This window comes from Sorex araneus, chromosome 6 (assembly GCF_027595985.1).
Source record: "Sorex araneus isolate mSorAra2 chromosome 6, mSorAra2.pri, whole genome shotgun sequence".
Taxonomy (NCBI): Eukaryota; Metazoa; Chordata; class Mammalia; order Eulipotyphla; family Soricidae; genus Sorex; species Sorex araneus.
Window position 1 is genome coordinate 79,855,713 of NC_073307.1, and position 16,769 is coordinate 79,872,481.

Genomic DNA, 16,769 nt, shown 5'->3' on the forward strand with positions numbered 1-16,769 from the left:
AACCAAGGTTCAACCCTTAGCACTACATGGCCTCCCAAGAATCACTAAATGTGGCCCTGGAGATCTACTAGTATCGTCAGGGTGGCCCTGGTGGCCCCCAGTATCTCTGTGATGGGTGGGGTGAGGAGCACAGCCTCATGCCCTAGCACTGAACCACCAGCTTCATTTACTATGGCCAGAAGCAGCCCTTGGGTCCCCTGAGCACCACTTGAGATGCTCCCCCCCCACACACATACACACATATACACACGTTCTGCCACTAGACCCTTGAGAGGGATGCGGCTCACCCTTGGATCTCTTGCACCTGCCATGGTGCTGAGCACATAGTACGTGCACAATAAACATTGAGTGTTAAGCCTGAGTGATAATTACCTCTAGCAGTTTTATGACCCAGCCACAGTTCATTGGTGGTAGTTCCTCTAGATCCCACAGAAGGGGGCAGTTGGCACAACTAGCACCAGAGCTTGGCTCTAAAGCAAGTTCTGACATATGTACCATCACTGCTCACCGTCCCAGCCACCCTGAGCCCAGCCCAAGGGGAAGGCCCTGTGCCCGGGGTTGCAGGAGATACCTGTGTTCCAGTAGTTGGTGCAGGTGGTCCAGGGCAGCTGGGAGGTAAAGGAGCTGAACAGGTAGAAGAGAGCCCAGGCGAGGATGATGATGTAGTAGATGTTCAAATAGGACTCGATGACCACAGATGCCAGGCCGATGCCTTCCGGAGGCGGAAAGGGACAGGGAGAACAAGAGAGCCCAAGGGTCAGTGTGAGCTGGAGAAAGGGTGGGCACGCCACCTGTGGGGGTGCTCACTGGGCATTGATACTTGGGGTTCGTCTATTGGTGTGAGAAGTAATTACAGCAGAGTCTTCCTAAAGCAGGGCACAGGGCACTGCCCGATGCCTTCTTTTAGATTAGGTAACGTTTCTAGTACACATTATATGTATAATACATATGATACATGTATTACTTATGATATATACATATGTAGGTGAGAAATTCTCAACGGTTGACCATCCAAAAGCTAGCTATGGGGTCAGGTACACAGGGCTGGAGCACATAAAAACAACAGCAAGAAGAGGCCCTGAGCACCTCCAGGTGGGGACCCGAAGCCTGAAAAGCCACAGAAATTAACCAGTAATTCTCTTGGTGACAGGGCCTCAGGTTTTAACCTTATCAAGGTTTCTTTTTTCTTTCTTTTTTGTCTGCTGACATGTTTTTAAAGACAAAGAGGAAGGGGCATAAAGAACATAGGAATAAGTGGAGGAAACTTGGGAAGAGTCAGATGCCAACAAATCCAAGAAGGCAGCCAGGAAGAGGGCAGGGATGCCTGCAACCGAGCACTGTGCCGGACCAGAGACTGGGTCCAGCCTCAGTCTCTGAGCATTATCCTGGCGGGAACCCGTGGCGTGAAGGAGGGAGCAAGGGAAGGCCACCCGCTGCCAGAGCGCTGCTGGTCCTGGTGTGGCAGGCAGGGAGGACCAGGAGGAATCTCCCCCCCTCCACCCCTTTCCTCCCCTTCTGCCCCCTTTGCTACTAGCCAGTGGGTTCTGCACTTAGCTGGGCAGTCCCAGTCCTAGCTCCCGAGCTATTTAAGGAACGGACGCAGATGCAAAGGTCAACGCCCGCATCCCCATCCCACACATAGTCTATCAGATGAGCCCCCCCCCGATTGTCCCCGCCCGCCTGCAAAAGGCAACTGAGCCAGGTAGGTTTTTCCTGCCTTTGGGAGCGCTCTGGGAATCCTCGAGACCTTTTCCCAAAGAATCTGGCAAAGGAGGGGAGAGGGCTGGGGCTGCTGAGGACCAGGAGGGTCTCCGAGGAGCTGGCAGCCGACGGACGGCGTATTGAGAGCGTGCACACATGACACCAGTGCAGACACCCAAACACCGAAACAAGCGGTCACTGTTCTGCGGTCGCCGCCAGAACGCGCTGTGCTGCAAAACCCTGAAGGGCAAAACACTTAGCTTGCTCGGGGGACAGGGCGGGCGCGGGGCTCAGGGGCGGGGCATGGCCCAGGGGCGGGGCTTAGTGCCGGGGCGGGGTTTAGTGCAGGGGGCGGGGCACAGTGCAGGGGGCGAGCGCAGGAGGCGGGTTGCAGGAGATGGAGCTGCCTGCAGGCAAGGTATAGGGAAACAAGGAGGGTCTGGGTGTAAGTTAGGGTGGGTATGAGGGAATACTGCGGTGTTTCCTGTGTCCAAGCTGGGCACAGGTTCCAGGGACGGTGAAAATAGAATTAGGGGCCGGGGTAGGGGGCGGGGATTTAGGCAAGTAGTTTGCACCCTCATCTTCCCACCAGTATAGATGCACTGGTGAGCCTCACCCAGAGGACTGGTCCAATCCAGGAAGAGAGTGTTGGGGGAAGGACACCCCAAGCTGCTCACTCAAGTACCAGATCCAGAGAGGGCAGGGCTGTCCTACGAGTCCTAATTATTAAGTCCTAAGAGACTTAATAATTAAGTCCTAAGAGAGCATGAAGTTTCAGCTCAGGGAGTGGGTTCAAATCATGCACACAAAAAGAGCATTATTGTTGAAGGGACAGATGTGGAAATGCGTGTAAAGGGCTGACTTGAGCTCTGCCACGCAGAAGAGTTTCAGAGATACTCAACATTGCCGCATCTGTCACACTGATCACCTACTTTGGAGACCCTCAGGGGCCGGCTCCACTCTCTGGAATCTTTGCCATGAAACGGGTGAAGAGGAAACACGTCTCCCATGCTCTGCAGCTCATGCTACATTTGTAATTTTGTCTTTTTTGTTTCGTGTTTTAAGGCCATCCTCAGTGATGCTCAGGGCTTACTCCTGGCTCTGTGTTCAGGGATCACTCCTGGCAGTGCTTGGCGGACCGTATGGGGTGCTGGGGATCAAACCTGGCTTGGCAAGTGACTTACCTGCCGCACCCTCTCTCCGGCCCAATTTTGTCTTACTTAAGGACTGTGCATCACCGTTCCCACCCCTCGCATGGCTGTCTACCTGAAGCCTATTCCCACGTCCTCTCCAACACAGGCTGGAGCCCGGTAAAGGAAGGGATGGGTGATCCCGGGCTCCAGGAAGAGGAGGAGGGGGAGCACTCACCCTGAAAGAGGGGACAGATCTTCCTCCAGGCTGTGACGCTCCCCTGGCTGGTGTACTGGCCCAAGGCCACCTCCAGGAAGAAGAGTGGGATGCCACAGGTGATGAAGAAGATGAAGTAGGGAATGAAGAAGGCTCCTGCAAAGTAGAGGAGGTAAAAGCTGAGTCTTCCAAGCCCCAGTGCACCCCTCCCCAGAGCCCTGCGTTCCAGGACCTGCTTACCCCTCCCCAGGGATCACTCCTGTCTGGGATCAGGCCAAATTTGTCTAGTCTGGGGATGAGAAAGGCCTCTGAGAGGAAGGGAATGAGAATTTAAGTTGAAATCTAAGAGGTTCTGCTATTTATTTTCTCAGTGCACTTCACAAATCTCATCGATTTATTATTTTTGGAACCAAAACATGTGTTCTGTATAATTCAATGTACTTATTAAGTTATCAAGTTTGTTACATGTTAGAGAAAAACAAACAAAAACACCTTAAAAAAACATTTTTCAGGGACTGGAGAGATACTACAACTTGCCTCGCATGCGGCCAACCTGGATTCAATCCCTGGCATCCATATTATCCCCTGAGCACTACCAGGAGTAACTCCTGTGGGCCGAGCCAGGAGTAACCCCTGAGCATCACTGGATGATGTTTGGCTACTGGGTGTGTCCCCAAAACAAAAAACAAAACCAAATAAAGAAGAAAACAGTCATTTTCCCTCTTAGTTATTTTCCAGTGGTCCCCCCCCCCACACACACATACAGCTCTGATCCGAACTGAGGTCCCAGTGGCAAAGGCCATTTCCTGACTCAGCAGGTTCCCTGAAATTGGGGTTCGGAAGCCTTGTGGATAGGCTCTGTCCTTCAGGGTGCCAAGGGAGGCCATATCTAAAGACAGTCAGAAGTACCCATGAGAATGGAATTGAAGCCAACTAGATGCCCTCAGACCCTCGTCATCACTACTAGACAAACCTCGCTTCCAGAAGCCCTCACAAGGGAGCAGATTTAGTGACAATTGCACACACCTAACACTTAGCTCTTCTCTGGGGTTTGCCAACCTAAAAATCCTCACAGAACAAGCTCCTGTTTGCTGCCCCTGCTTTATAGACAAGAACAATGAGAGCAGCCAGAAGATTCAAAGCCTGACTCTGTGCTTTAAGCCAAGATAGTAGAACGACTCTCAGGAGGGAAAGAAAAGCATTGGCTAACGCTCCAGTATTCTCAGAAGCATACGCACACGGTTCCCTTTGGCCAAACTCAGAACCAGCTCTTTAGCACTTGGCAGCCCCTGGCAGATGTATATCTTAAACCTGTCCTCCTAGCTGTGTGCACCTCCACGGTCTCTTACAGCTGCCCAGTATCCACCTTTCAGATCCTACTTTATGCCATCAGTGCCTTCGCTGGCTTCTTGAGGAACTCAGCTGCGATGAAGGTCATTGGCCCCACTGCCGGGCAAGTGTGGTGATTTGTTCCTCATTATACATTTTGAGTAGAGGAATTGCTAGGTCTGAGGGTGCTCATGATTTGTTTGCTCTGCTTCATCTTTTGTTCTTGGAGGGAGGTGACAGGACCATGACACAAAATGAACCATTTCCAGAGTACAGCTGGACTGGCCTTAGGTCCATCACCCTTTTATGCAACAGGCACCATTTGTCGCCCGAACTTCTCATTCTCTCCAATGGACCTCATGCTCTAAGCAATAGCTCCCCGCTCCCCGCCCTCCCCAGCAACCCGCAGCCACTGCTCCACGCGCTGTCTCTGCTAGTTAGCCTCCATTAGACACCTTGGAGGAATGGAATCACCTGGTATTGTCCTCTTGGGTCTGGTGATTTCACTTAACTTACTGCTTTAACAATTCATCTGCACACACTGTAGTGTATGTCAGAATTAGCCTTCTGTGGGAGATGGAGAGAGTGCAGTGGATAGAGTGCTTGCCATGCACACAGCCCCAACTCGGGTTGAATGCCTGGCACTCTTTATGGTCCCTGGAGTCTGCCAAGAGATCCCTGAGCACAGAGCCAGGAGTAAGTCCTGAGCACAGCCCAAGAATGAGACTCCTCTGTAACACTAAGGAATCACCAGTGCTTTCTCTATACCACATACCATTTGTCCATTTCACTCATGGACAGACATTTGGGTTGTTTCCACAGTGGTGTAGGAGCAGTTTCCAGAGAGATGGATGGCATGCCCTTCCACAATGCCCTCCTAAACTGCCTCCTCACCAGCAGTGCGTGGGAGGCTAATGTGTCTTGAGTGCCTAACGAGTCACATCCAGGCCAAAACTCACCACTTGGTCCTCAGATCTTTTTCATTTGGGTTTGCTTGTGTGTCCGAGGCAAGCTAGAGCATGAGTAAGCACAGTGCCAATAACTGCAACTTCGGTTTTCAGTGGCAGGTTACCCGGAAAACGCTGGGGACAGGGGTGGGTAATGTTTGATAGAAAAGATGCAGATGGGGGGGATGCCCATCTTATTACAGAGGGGGCATGTGACCCACAGATTCCTTTCCACTATCTCTGTTTTATTTGTTTGGGAGCCACACTCAGCAGTGCTCAGGGCTTACTCCTGGCTCTGTGTTCAGAGGTCACACCTGGCAGTGCTTGGACCATATGCAGTGCTGAGGATCGATCTGGGGTCAGCTGTGGCAAGTCTGATGCCTTAACCATGTGCTATCTCTCTGGCTTTCCTCCCTGGCTAGGGCAACGCCCCTCGCCCCGATAAAGGAGGTGGCTTCAGCTTTGTCTGCACAATGGGGTCTTCTGCATCCCGGAAGTTGGGGCAGGATAGCCTGGTCCTTCCCTAGGCATGGTCCACCGTGGACAGACGGCCTTAGCGGGCAGTGGGAGGAGGTTGGTTGCAGATCAACTCTAGGGATTTCTTCTGTCCTTGGCTTCCTCTCTGGATTTCCAATGTGCTATTGCTACACCAAATACCCTACCCTCCAATGAACTTCTCAGAAGCCTGGCTTTGGGGGGGTCAACCTGACCCACCATTCTCCTGGCCTCTTCCCAGGCTGTGGCCCTGGGCAGCAGAACTATGCCCCACAGGGCGCTGTGCAGAGGACCTGTGACTTAAGGTTTGTTTCGATCTCTTTCCTCTGGACCTGGCGTGCAGCTTAGCGGTAAATAAGGTGCATACTCTGTGCATGTGAGGCCGGGATTTGATCTCCTGCACCATACACAATAAACAAATAAATAAAATTATATGCCTTTTTGTCCCTGCCAAATCCTCTTTCCCAACCTTTACACAAATGATCTGAAAACTCAGAAAATTATAGAAGTATCTTTAGGAGTGAACTATTCCTCCAATCTAACTTAATGTCTGCCCCATTTTTACTTTCAGAACCAGGGGCCTTATTAGTTCAATAACCTTAATATTTTTATCTTCTCTGCCCATTGTTTTCCTCCAGAACTGTTAATTTCTCTGTCCATATTGAGTGTTAGTCAGGGCTCAGAGTCAGTAAAAGAATGAACTCTCAGACTAGAGAGATAGTTCAGTGGGGAGAGCGCTTGACCTGCACGGGGCCAGCCCAGGTTTGGTTCCTGGCACCCCACATGGTCCCTTGAACCCCAGCAGGAGTAAGCCCTGAGCACCTCGAGGTGCAGCTCCAAAACCAAAAAAAGAGAAGGAAAGAAGAGAAGAGAAAAGAAAAAGAAATAAAATCTCTTCCTACACTGAGTTAGCACAATTATAGCCTAAGGAGAGGAAAAAATGACATTTAACATAATCTCTGATGTCATTTTCCTACAGAGTTCCATGACTAAATTGTCCAAAACAAAGAAGTTGAGCCAGAGAGATAATACAACAAACTGAGTGCACAGAAGCACGTGAGAGGCCTGAGGTCCGTCCCAGCACCACTTGGTCCCCTGAGCACCACTGGGAGCAAGCCCCGAGCACAGAGCTGGGAACTGCCCCAAGCATTGTTGGTGTGGTCTCAAAAACAAAGAAATCAAAAATAAAGAGTATAAACATGTTTAACAAACTTTTTTTCTTTTTGGGTCATACCTGGAGATGCACAGGGATTACTCTTGACTCTGCACTCAAAACTTACTCCTGGCAGTGCTCAGGGGACCATATGGGATGCTGGGAATCGAACCCGGGTCAGCCACGTGCAAGGCAAATGCCCTACCCACTGTGCCATTGCTCCAGCCCCTAACCCTTTGTTTAAAAGTAAAACACTAGAGACCTAGATCAGCAGGGAAGGCACCTGCGCTGCACGCAGTTGACCTGGGTTCAGTTCCCAGCATGCAACATGTTCTCCCAAGCCACACCAGGAGTGAATCCTGAGCACTGTGGGTGTGGCCTAAAAATTTAAAGAAAAAAACACACATTTCTTAATCATGAGTTTCTGAACTTTCATGGCTCCCCTTCATAGATCTTAAAGACTAGTAACGGCCAATTAGGATCCCCTGCTTCATTTAGACCCTGGTATTAAAAATGAAGGAACGGAGAGAGAGGGAGGGTAGCAAGTCTTCCCCGAGCTAGAGCAGGATGAAGCTGAAGCGTGAAGAGAGGAGACCGAGGTGGAGCCCGGTCGTTGGCGGTGCAGAGAGCGCACCATCGCCTCAGTCCCACGTTTCACCCCGACCCGGGCTCAGCCCAAGGATGCTGCAGTGCCGCTGGGGGTGCACGGCGGTCCCCCTGCGTCCGCCAGCATAGAAACCACAGCCACAGCAACTGGGCAGGACAAAGGCAGGGGCGACCAGGATCCAAACCCTGTGTCCTGAGCGCTCATTGTCCCTTTCCAGATGCCAGAGACAGGTGCATGGTGGCATGGCGGGCAGAAGCCTGCTGTGCGTGAAAGGCCGGTGGTCTCGGGTCAGTCGCTGCGTGCTTTGACTCCCGCACCCTCCTCTGTGTGGTGGGGGCTCAGGCTAAGTCTTCCCCGGCCCTCGTTCTAATGCCTTGTGTGAAACAGTGGCCTAGGACAAAGAAATATGTCTTTCTTCCCCTCATTAAGCCCGGACCTGCCCAGGAAGTCTCATTGCTATTCTTTGCATTCATTGGCTCCGGCAGTTTGCAATAATAATCAAGAATTTGGTTTGGTTTGGGTTGGGGCGGGATGTTAGCACGGGTGACCTTCTCAGAGGACCGTGCGGTCCTAGGAACCAAGACTGGGGCTCTAGCAGCAAACCCTGGGCTCCAGTCCTTTGAGTCCTCTCCCCAGCCCTCATTAATGGAAGCATTTAAAAAAGGGCATCATAGATGCTCAGGAAATATTTGTTGAATTAGATAGAAACAGCGTTTAGGAGGACTTTATAAGTAATAGTCATCTTTATTTATTTAGGTTTGGGGCATACTTGGTGTTGCTCAGGGGTCGTTCCAGGCTCTGCACTCAGAAATCACTCCTGGCAGTTGCTTAGGGGATGCTGGGGGTCGAAGTGGGGTCAACCATGAAGAAGGCAAGAACCCAGCCTGCTGCACTATCACTCTGGCCCCGTCTTTAAACAGGCATGTTTCTTCTTACCTTTCTGTAATGTACCTAATACCTAATAAAAATTTCACAAGAGGAATAAAGTTATTATATATGTATATACTTATACATTTAAAGTTATTTACTTATTCTTAGTGAGGTAAATAACTTTATTTAGGAAATTTAAAAGAGAGAGAGAGTCAATACCATAAAGAAAAAATATTTACACTCCCACAACTGACATGTAGAGGCCTCCAGAGTGAAATGTACCTCTTTAAAGGCAGGAATGAGCCTGGCCATGCTCATAGTACAGCAGGAAAGGCATTTGCCTTGCACGCGGTTGACCCAGGTTCAACCTCTGACTACCAGGAATGATGCCTAAGCATAGAGCCAGGAGTAAGCCTGGATCACCACTGGATGTGGCAGAGAGAAAGAAAGGAAAGTAAGGAGAGGAGAGGAGAGGAGAGGAAGGTAAAGGAAAGGAGGGGAGAGGAGGGGAGGGGAGAGGAGGGGAGGGGAGGGGAGGGGAGGGGAGGGGAGGGGAGGGGAGGGGAGGGGAGGGAGAGGACGGGAGGGGAGGGGAGGGGAGGGGAGAGGAGGGGAGAGGAGAGGAGGGGAGGGGAGAGGAAGGAGAAAGGAGAGGGAAGGGAAGGGAAGGGAAGGGAAGGGAAGGGAAGGGAAGGGAAGGGAAGGGAAGGGAAGGGAAGGGAAGGGAAGGGAAGGGAAGGGAAGGGAAGGGAAGGGAAGGGAAAGGGAGGGGAAGGAGAGGGAATGAAAGGAGAGGGGAGGAGTGGAGGAAGGGAGGGGAAAGGGAAGGGAAGGGGGAGAGGGAGAAGGAGTGGAGAAGAAAGGGGGAGGGAGATGGGAAGGAGTAGGGGGAGAGGAAGGGGGTAGAAGGGGGAGGGGAGAGGGAGGGGAAGGGGGAGGAGGAAGGGGGGTGAGGAGGGAAGGAGGAAGGGGGAGGGGAGGGGGAAGGGAGAAGGGAAGGGAACGGGCTTCATGCAGATCAGTGGATTAATTCCATTTATATGGAATAGCACAGAGTGTAGATCAGTGAGTGGTGCCAGGGACTGAAGGGCACAGGGCAGAGGAGTGGCTGCTAGTGGGGCGTGAGGAGTTGCTTTAACATCAATGCCGCCACAGCTGCACAGTTCCGAGGATGCACCAAAAGCTATTGCATGTTACTCTGCAAAGGTTACTCTCCACCCCACCCCCATGCCCTTGCTTGTTTTTATAACCAGTACTGAAAATCAGCATAAAATTGCGAGGGATTTCTTTTTTCACTAAAATAATGTCCCTGCAATACAATTTTTTTAATTCAAATGCTTTAATTGCCCCTGTTCAAGTCAGAGCACAGCTGATTGGACATCAAGAGCCAAGCCCCACGAGCTTTCTAATCTCATTTCCTATCGTCCTTCCTGTGTCTCATGAGCCCAGCACTACCTGCCTCCCTGTGCTCTGCGAACACGCCAAGTGCACTTTCACCCCAGGACCTTTGCACCTGCTGTTTGGTCTAATTAGATGGTCTTCACCCAATATCCATAAGACACAGTCCTTCACCTCCTTCAAGTCTTGCTCAAAAGTGACCCTTCAATGAGATGTCCCCTGGTTCCCTTATTTCACACTTCAAATCCCTTCCCCCCCACCCCCCACCCCTTGACCCAGTATTTTCTTTCCCTCCCTCCTGCTGTGCTGTTTGTCATTCCACTCAGCACCTTTTGACAGACTGTGCTTTTACTTACTTGTCTGCAACTGTTACCCTTGCTACCCTTCACTTAGAAATGACACACAGAATACTTTCCAGATGCAGAATACTTTCTTGTTTGCCTCTAGAACAGTTCTTATCACATCGTAAGTGCTCCTCTTCTCTCCTTCCTCTCCTTCCTTTCTTTCCATACAATAGATGGATGAGAAAACATATTGGCAAAGCATACCTTCACCAAGGGATTAATATCCAAAATAATAAAGAACACATACAACTCAATCAACAACAAACCTGGCTTTAAAATGGGTGGAAGACGTGAAAAGATGTATTCTCCAAAGAAGATAAATAAACCAAGCTCTAAGCACACGAAAATATGTTCTTTGCACTTACTACTAAGATAATGCAAGTCAAAACCACAACGAAGTTTCACCTCCTCCTGTTAGGATGGCCTATATCAAAAAGATAAGCAACAGAGCTAGAGAGATAGCACAGTGGGTAAGGCTCTTGCCTTGCAAGCGGCCAACCTGGGTTCAATTCCTGGCATCCCATATGGTCCCCTGAGCACTACCAGGAGTGATTTCTGAGTGCACAGCCAGGAGAAATCCCTGAGCATGCCTAGGTGTGGCCAAAAAAGCAAACAAAAACGATAAGCAACAAATGTGGCAAAGATGTGAAAAGAAGCACACCCTCATGGGAATGTAAAATGGTCCAGCCACTATGGAAAGAGCTGCGGAGAGTCCTTTAAAGCTTTAAAAACAGAACTCCCATACAACCCCACCTCTGAGCCTCTACCTGAAGAGCTCAAAAGCACTAGATCAGAAATAGACACATTCCCACAATACTCACTGTGCACTATTTCTAACAGCCCAGTAAACTGCTCGGGTGCCCACCGACAGATCAAGGCGATGCGGCAGAACTAAGAGAGGCAACTACTCAGCTATAAAAAAGATGAAATCCGGCCATTTTGCAACAACACCAGTGGGAATTAATGAGAGAGGAGGGAAACAACAGTTATATGATTTTGCTCACATCAAGTATAGAGAGGCCAAACAAACGCTTTGACACAGAGAACTTCATGTTGGTTGCCTTGGGGGCTGGGGGTGGTGGGTCAAGTATTGGGCAATGTATGGAGACCAGAGTCTTCAGTAATGATTACGATGGGGTGTTTACAGATATAGAATTATAGTGCTGTATGTCTGTATCCAAGATGTTCCAAGCCAATATGACTACGATAAAATTTTATTTTAAAATATATAATCATTTTAGTTGAGAGGATAAATACACTCTACCAACTGACATTTGTAGCAAGCACCAAAGGAGCTTGTTTAAAGAGTCAGCTCCAGGGCTGGGGAGACAGTGCAGGGGAAAAGGCTCCGACCGCCCATGAAGCAGACCCAAATTCCGTTCCTGGCACCCCATAAGGACTCCTGAGCACTGCCAGGAGTGGTCCCTGAGCACAGAGCCAGGAGTGAGCCCTGAGCACCGCTGGATGTGGCCCCACAGCAAAATAGCCATCAATAAAAATAATTCCAATTTAGAAGTCAGACTCTCCAAGGCGGCACATTTCCTCTCGTAATGTTCTCTGGGCCCCCGGGAGGCATCACCCCCACTCTCCAGCGGGGCACACTGAGGTCAACGGTAGCGCTAGAGACCCCGCCAGTCTCTAGGTGCGCTCCAGCCTCCTTCCATCTACCGCTCTGCGCCCAGGCAGGCCCGAGTGGCTGTCGGGACGCGGCTCCCCACCGTGCCTACCTCAGAGTGAACTCACCACCTCCGTTTTTGTAGCAGAGATAGGGAAACCTCCAGACATTGCCCAGCCCAATGATCTCCCCGGCCACTGACAGCACAAACTCCATCTTGTTGGTCCACTGGCCCCGGTCCTTCACCTGCTGCTGGCCTTCCCGATCCAGCTTCTCTCCCTCCTCGGGGACCCAGGAGACCACAGGAAGCCCATCCTCGTGGACTGCCACTTTGCCGTCCATGGCCATGTCCCGGGTGGAGAGGCAGCAGAGCTGGGGCCGGGGCAGGAGGACAAGACACAGCCTGGAGGGAGGAGAAGAAGTGAGCTCACAGCCCCAGCAGTGCCCTCGCCGGCCGCGGCACGGCACTGTCAGGAGAGGGTTCGTGCCGGGAAGGTGTTTCCTATGGTCCCACTCCTGGCTTTCTTCCCCAGTTCTCCATGACATCCACTCCTAAAGTTTCCCTTGACTCTCATGACACCCAAAGCTCATCTTTGTGTGCCCATTTCGCAGATGGGAAAACCTAAGACGCCTTCAGGAGTAAACTGGGGTAAAAACTCAAACTTGCAACCTTTCATCTCACGTTCTTTAGGATTTTTATATATATATATATATATATATATATATATATATAGCCAGCCACCAGCCCCACTGGCTTATCTGCCCCAGCTTCTCTATCCAAAAGGATCCAAAGATCGGGAGGTCAAAGGGCAGGCATGATCCCGGCTACTGCCTAGTCTGCTCCAGGCCAGTTGTGTGCTCACTCCTGCGCCAGGGCAATCGATCCCCTCAGAGTAAACATGGGAGCCAGCTGACTCTGGGCCTCTGATTGGGAGGAAAGAAGAAGGCGGGACCTTGGAGGAGAGCGTCTCTAGAAGGGAGGCTTACCAACAGCTGCCTGTCACACCAGGTCGCTGCCCTTTCAGACTCTCTCTCTGGCCCCTCCACTCCCCAGAGTCCAGAACTCCCTAGGGTTCTAGAAAAATGTCTCTGCTTATTCTATCCTCGCATCAGTTGGTCAACTGCCAGGAGACGCCTTGCAGCTCTGTGTGGTCTGTCAGGATGGAACCTGCCTCCACCTCCCCACGCCACCCCCTTCCCCCCCGCCACCCTGAGACCACCCCCACATGTATTTCCCCGGGGGCATGAGGGGAACCAGGGAGGCCAGGAGCTCCGGAGGGTTCTATGCTCCCCCAAGCCCAAGAGAAACACAAGGGATTCTTTTTATGAAAAGAAGAGCCTGTGTTTATTTGTTGGTCCTTTTAACCCAGGCAACAGCCCAAGCCCAAGTGAGCTACAAAGGCGTGGCAGGAGCCATTCGAGGTTATGGAAATTTTTGAAGGTGACTTGGAGGGTGCAGGTTATCCCCGGAACGGGAAAGCACGTCAGAGTGAAATTCTGGTATTGGGACCTGTGTCGAGGGTTCCACTGCCAACTCGGGCCTGCAGGGAAGATGAGGGGAGAGGCACCCTGTGGGAGAGTCAAGCCTTGGGCCTCAGGTGTAAGGAGTGGGGGTGGGGCAAGAAAAGGGCAAAGGGCGCCAGGTTCCCACCCAATGAAGCAGATGCCGCAGGCTGACAGACAGGGAAGTCGAACCCCAAGGGGAACGATGGTGGATGTTGCTTCTGGCGTGGGGCAAGGGCAGCTGGAAGGATGGATCCTGATTCCTCATCCGAGAGATGAGTGAGCAACAGACCAATGAATGAATGAACTCAAAGCCAGGGATTAAGAAAAGCAGCAGACTGGAACCCAGGCTAGAGTCCAGAACTCGCTATGAGTAACAATGAAAGTTCACCCTGGAGCTCGCACTGTGCTCAAAGCATCATAGACACGAGAAAATATCACTGCTATGAAATGGACCCCATTGCTCTGAAGGAACCCCGTTTTGCAAACGAGGTGAAGCAGGGCGGGGTGTAAGGGCGGGATGAAGGAACAGGATGGACCTTGGCAGGTGCATGCTGACTTGGGTCCACTTACCTACACGCTCAGCTCTTCCAACAACACACGTGCGGTGCAGTGAGACCCCAGTCCAAACACACCTCCTGGGGGAGTTGGGGGGGAGAGGGTGGTGGTTAGTCTTCCTGGAAGAGAAAAAAAATGACTGACTCAGGTGGGTGCCGCAAAGGTGCGGAGGGATCAGAAAACGGAAGACAGGGAGAAGGACCCCGGGCACCCCAGAAGAGAGTCCCCAAGGGAGGGCTCTGGGAGAAGTCTCAGCAGCCCCAGCCCAGGGGCCACTATTTCGGGGCCCAGCTGTCCTCACAGGAGAGGGGAAAGAATGTCTGGGGAGGGATAAATGAGAAAAGAGCAACTGGGAGGGTTGGGGGTGGGTGAGATGGGGGGCTGAGCCCGGAGCCCAGCCTCAGCCCCAAACTGACACCAAGGGGACAGTTTGGAGTTCTTTTTTGCTTTTCTTTCAACAACAACAACAAACAGTGGTTCCTGGGAGGAGTGGACTCTGCCGGTAAGAATGAGAAACCGGAACGGCAGATTGAGACTCAGGACATGTAAGTGGGGTGGGCGCTGGTTGCCTCAGGATAGACTGAGGCTAGACTCAGGGCAGTGAGCCCAGGAGCCCTGGGCAGGAAGCAAACCCCACAGAGCTCTTCTTTGGGGGTGGCTTTGGAGGTCGCATCCCATGGAGCTCATGGGCTACCTGTGACTTATGTGTTGGTAGTCACTGGGGGACTAAACAGTGCTGGGAAGCAACCCTGTGCCACCTGCATGCAAAACACTCTCACCAGCCATTGAACTCTCTCTGTGCCCATGGCGGGGTGGGGGGGCGGGCGGGGGGAGGTGGTTAGGAATCTGAAATAATAGCATACCTCCCTCCTTGACCCTCCCCCTAGGGTGCACACACCTAGGAATAGTCAAACAGCATGTTTGACCCCAGCATTGATGGTTTCGGGGGACGCACAAGTCTCAGTCACTTCCCAAGTAGCCTGTTTTTCGGGGGGTCATGGGATGGACCATCCCTTGGTGCCGTCCCAATGCCAAGCTCCAAGCGGCCCATCGAGGAAATCCTCAAGAGGCTCGCCTGGCCATGGACCGTTTCCAGGAGCCAGCCCGGAGCCGGAGGCCAGGCCTGAGTCGGGCCAGGGTACAGACCCGTCCAGAAAGGCGCCCCCCCCTCTCCCATGCTGCAGGGTCCAGCTCAGTCCCGTCCGGCGCCCCAGTCAGGCCTAGGAATGCGCTGAACGGGGTGGGGGTGGGAGCCCCAGGGACGCACAGGGTTCAGCCCACACCCACATACCAGGTCCACTTCCACACACGCTCACGGGTGCCATTCCCGTCACGTCCCTTTGCACACACATACCTGTGCTCAAGGCACCAAAACCTGCCCCCCTCCCATCCAGTCTTCACACCCCAGAGTCGGCCGGCTCAGCTGGGGGCCGTCTGCACCTCCCACCCGCCCCCTTCCTGCCCGGCATGCCCGGTCCACACCTCCACCCTGCAGAGAGCCAGCAGAGCCGGGCAGGCAGCTTTGGTCTGGGGCATACCGGGCTCTTGGCGCGCTCCGCCGGCTGCTGGGTGGGGAGAAGGGGCAGGCAGAAGCCCCCCACCTGCTAGCTGCAGCCCGGGGCTTCTCCTGTCTGCCTTCCTGCCCACTTCACTGGGCACCGCCTGCCTCCCCCTCCCTCTCAGTTAGGCCACCATTCATCGGTCCCTCCCCCTGGAGTCGCCCCCTGTCCCTGTGCCTCCCTACTCCCCAGGCACTGCCGGGTGACACTCCTCACTCTGTGATCCTCAGACTTCAGACTTCCCCCAGCCCCAGACGGCTGTGCCACAGCCCTAGGACTCCTTTGCAGAGCCTGCCACGTCCCTCCGGCCCCGGTGGGGCTGATCTCTAAGCCCCTGAGACAGACCCAGCCCTCCACTTCTTGCTCACCTCGTCCTGCTCTGGCTCCTATGGTCAGCTCAGCTCCATGCCTCAGGTCCCTCGGAGAGTTCCAGAAAAGCCGCTCACCAAAGTGCAGAGAGCGAGCGAGAGAGAGAGAGAGAGAAAGGGGAGGACCTGAAAGGGAAAGTGTGGTTCCACCTTCCCTTCTCCTGTGGCTCCTGGCTCAAAATCCCATTCGAGTGGAGTCCTTGTCCCGGGACTCCCGGAGGACAGAAAATAACTGTGTGTGTGTGTGTGTGTGTGTGTGTGTGTGTGTGCGCGCGCGCTTGTGTGTGCTTGCGCCAGTGAATTGGGAAGTGCAGGGGCAGAGAAATACCACGAGCCACAGGAGGGACGGAGGCCAAAAGTTTGTGAACCAGGATTACAACATCCAACCTCAGGAAGTCAAGTCCTCTGCCCCCGGCCCCCCGCCCCCCTCTCACGCCCACAGTGCACCCCTCCTGCCTCCCTCCTGGTGGGCGCTGGCCCAGCACAAACCCTTTGAGTCTCCTGGCCTCCCATGCCACCTCACCTCCGTCCTTTCCCCTCCAGACCCCCCTTCCCCTTCTCCCCTCTCACCTTGCCCCCTCCAGGCACGAGAAGAAAGGAGGGGATGTCCAGGGACCGGACAGCCCTTTCTTTGGACCCGTGGGGTGGGAGCCGCCCCCTCTGGGCTGGAAGCAGAAGCTCGGGAGGGGAGTTGGCCCCGGGCATGGGAGGAGGGTGAATCACGAGCTGGAGTTTTCCACCCGGTACCTGCCCCTGTGGTTTCAAGGCAACATTCTGAAGCGCCCCTCTGGCTTGGGATTTTCCTAGACAAAGTTGCCCCAGGGGGAGCACTCAGGAAGATAATCCAGAAAGGACCCCAGTGTGCTGTGGCCCAGCAGCCCCTGTCAACCCAGCACAGACTGAGCCTCAGTTTCCCTGTCTGTAAGAGTTGCAGGGTTGGAGACAAAGCTGCAGGTGGCCAGGGTTGGTGTGGGT

The 16,769-nt window shown here is 52.9% G+C and overlaps 1 protein-coding gene across 5 annotated transcripts in view; it reads right to left on the reverse strand.

Annotated features, from left to right (window-relative positions):
* SLC6A12 (solute carrier family 6 member 12) overlaps positions 1-16,769 on the reverse strand; it is a 30,200-nt gene extending 13,431 nt beyond the window's left edge. The window contains exons 1-6 of one of the 5 annotated variants that reach the window (XM_055142845.1): positions 16,365-16,769; positions 15,795-15,920; positions 13,883-13,986; positions 11,935-12,209; positions 3,070-3,204; positions 572-712 (exon numbers count right to left, since the gene is read on the reverse strand). In XM_055142845.1, the coding sequence (XP_054998820.1) occupies positions 572-712; positions 3,070-3,204; positions 11,935-12,154 (496 nt within the window). In that variant the 5' untranslated portion in view covers positions 12,155-12,209; positions 13,883-13,986; positions 15,795-15,920; positions 16,365-16,769. Of the gene's footprint in view, positions 1-571; positions 713-3,069; positions 3,205-11,934; positions 12,442-13,882; positions 13,987-15,794; positions 16,139-16,364 lie in introns of those variants that run through there. The other 4 variants (XM_055142846.1, XM_055142844.1, XR_008630737.1 and 1 more) reach the window with 4 other exon arrangements.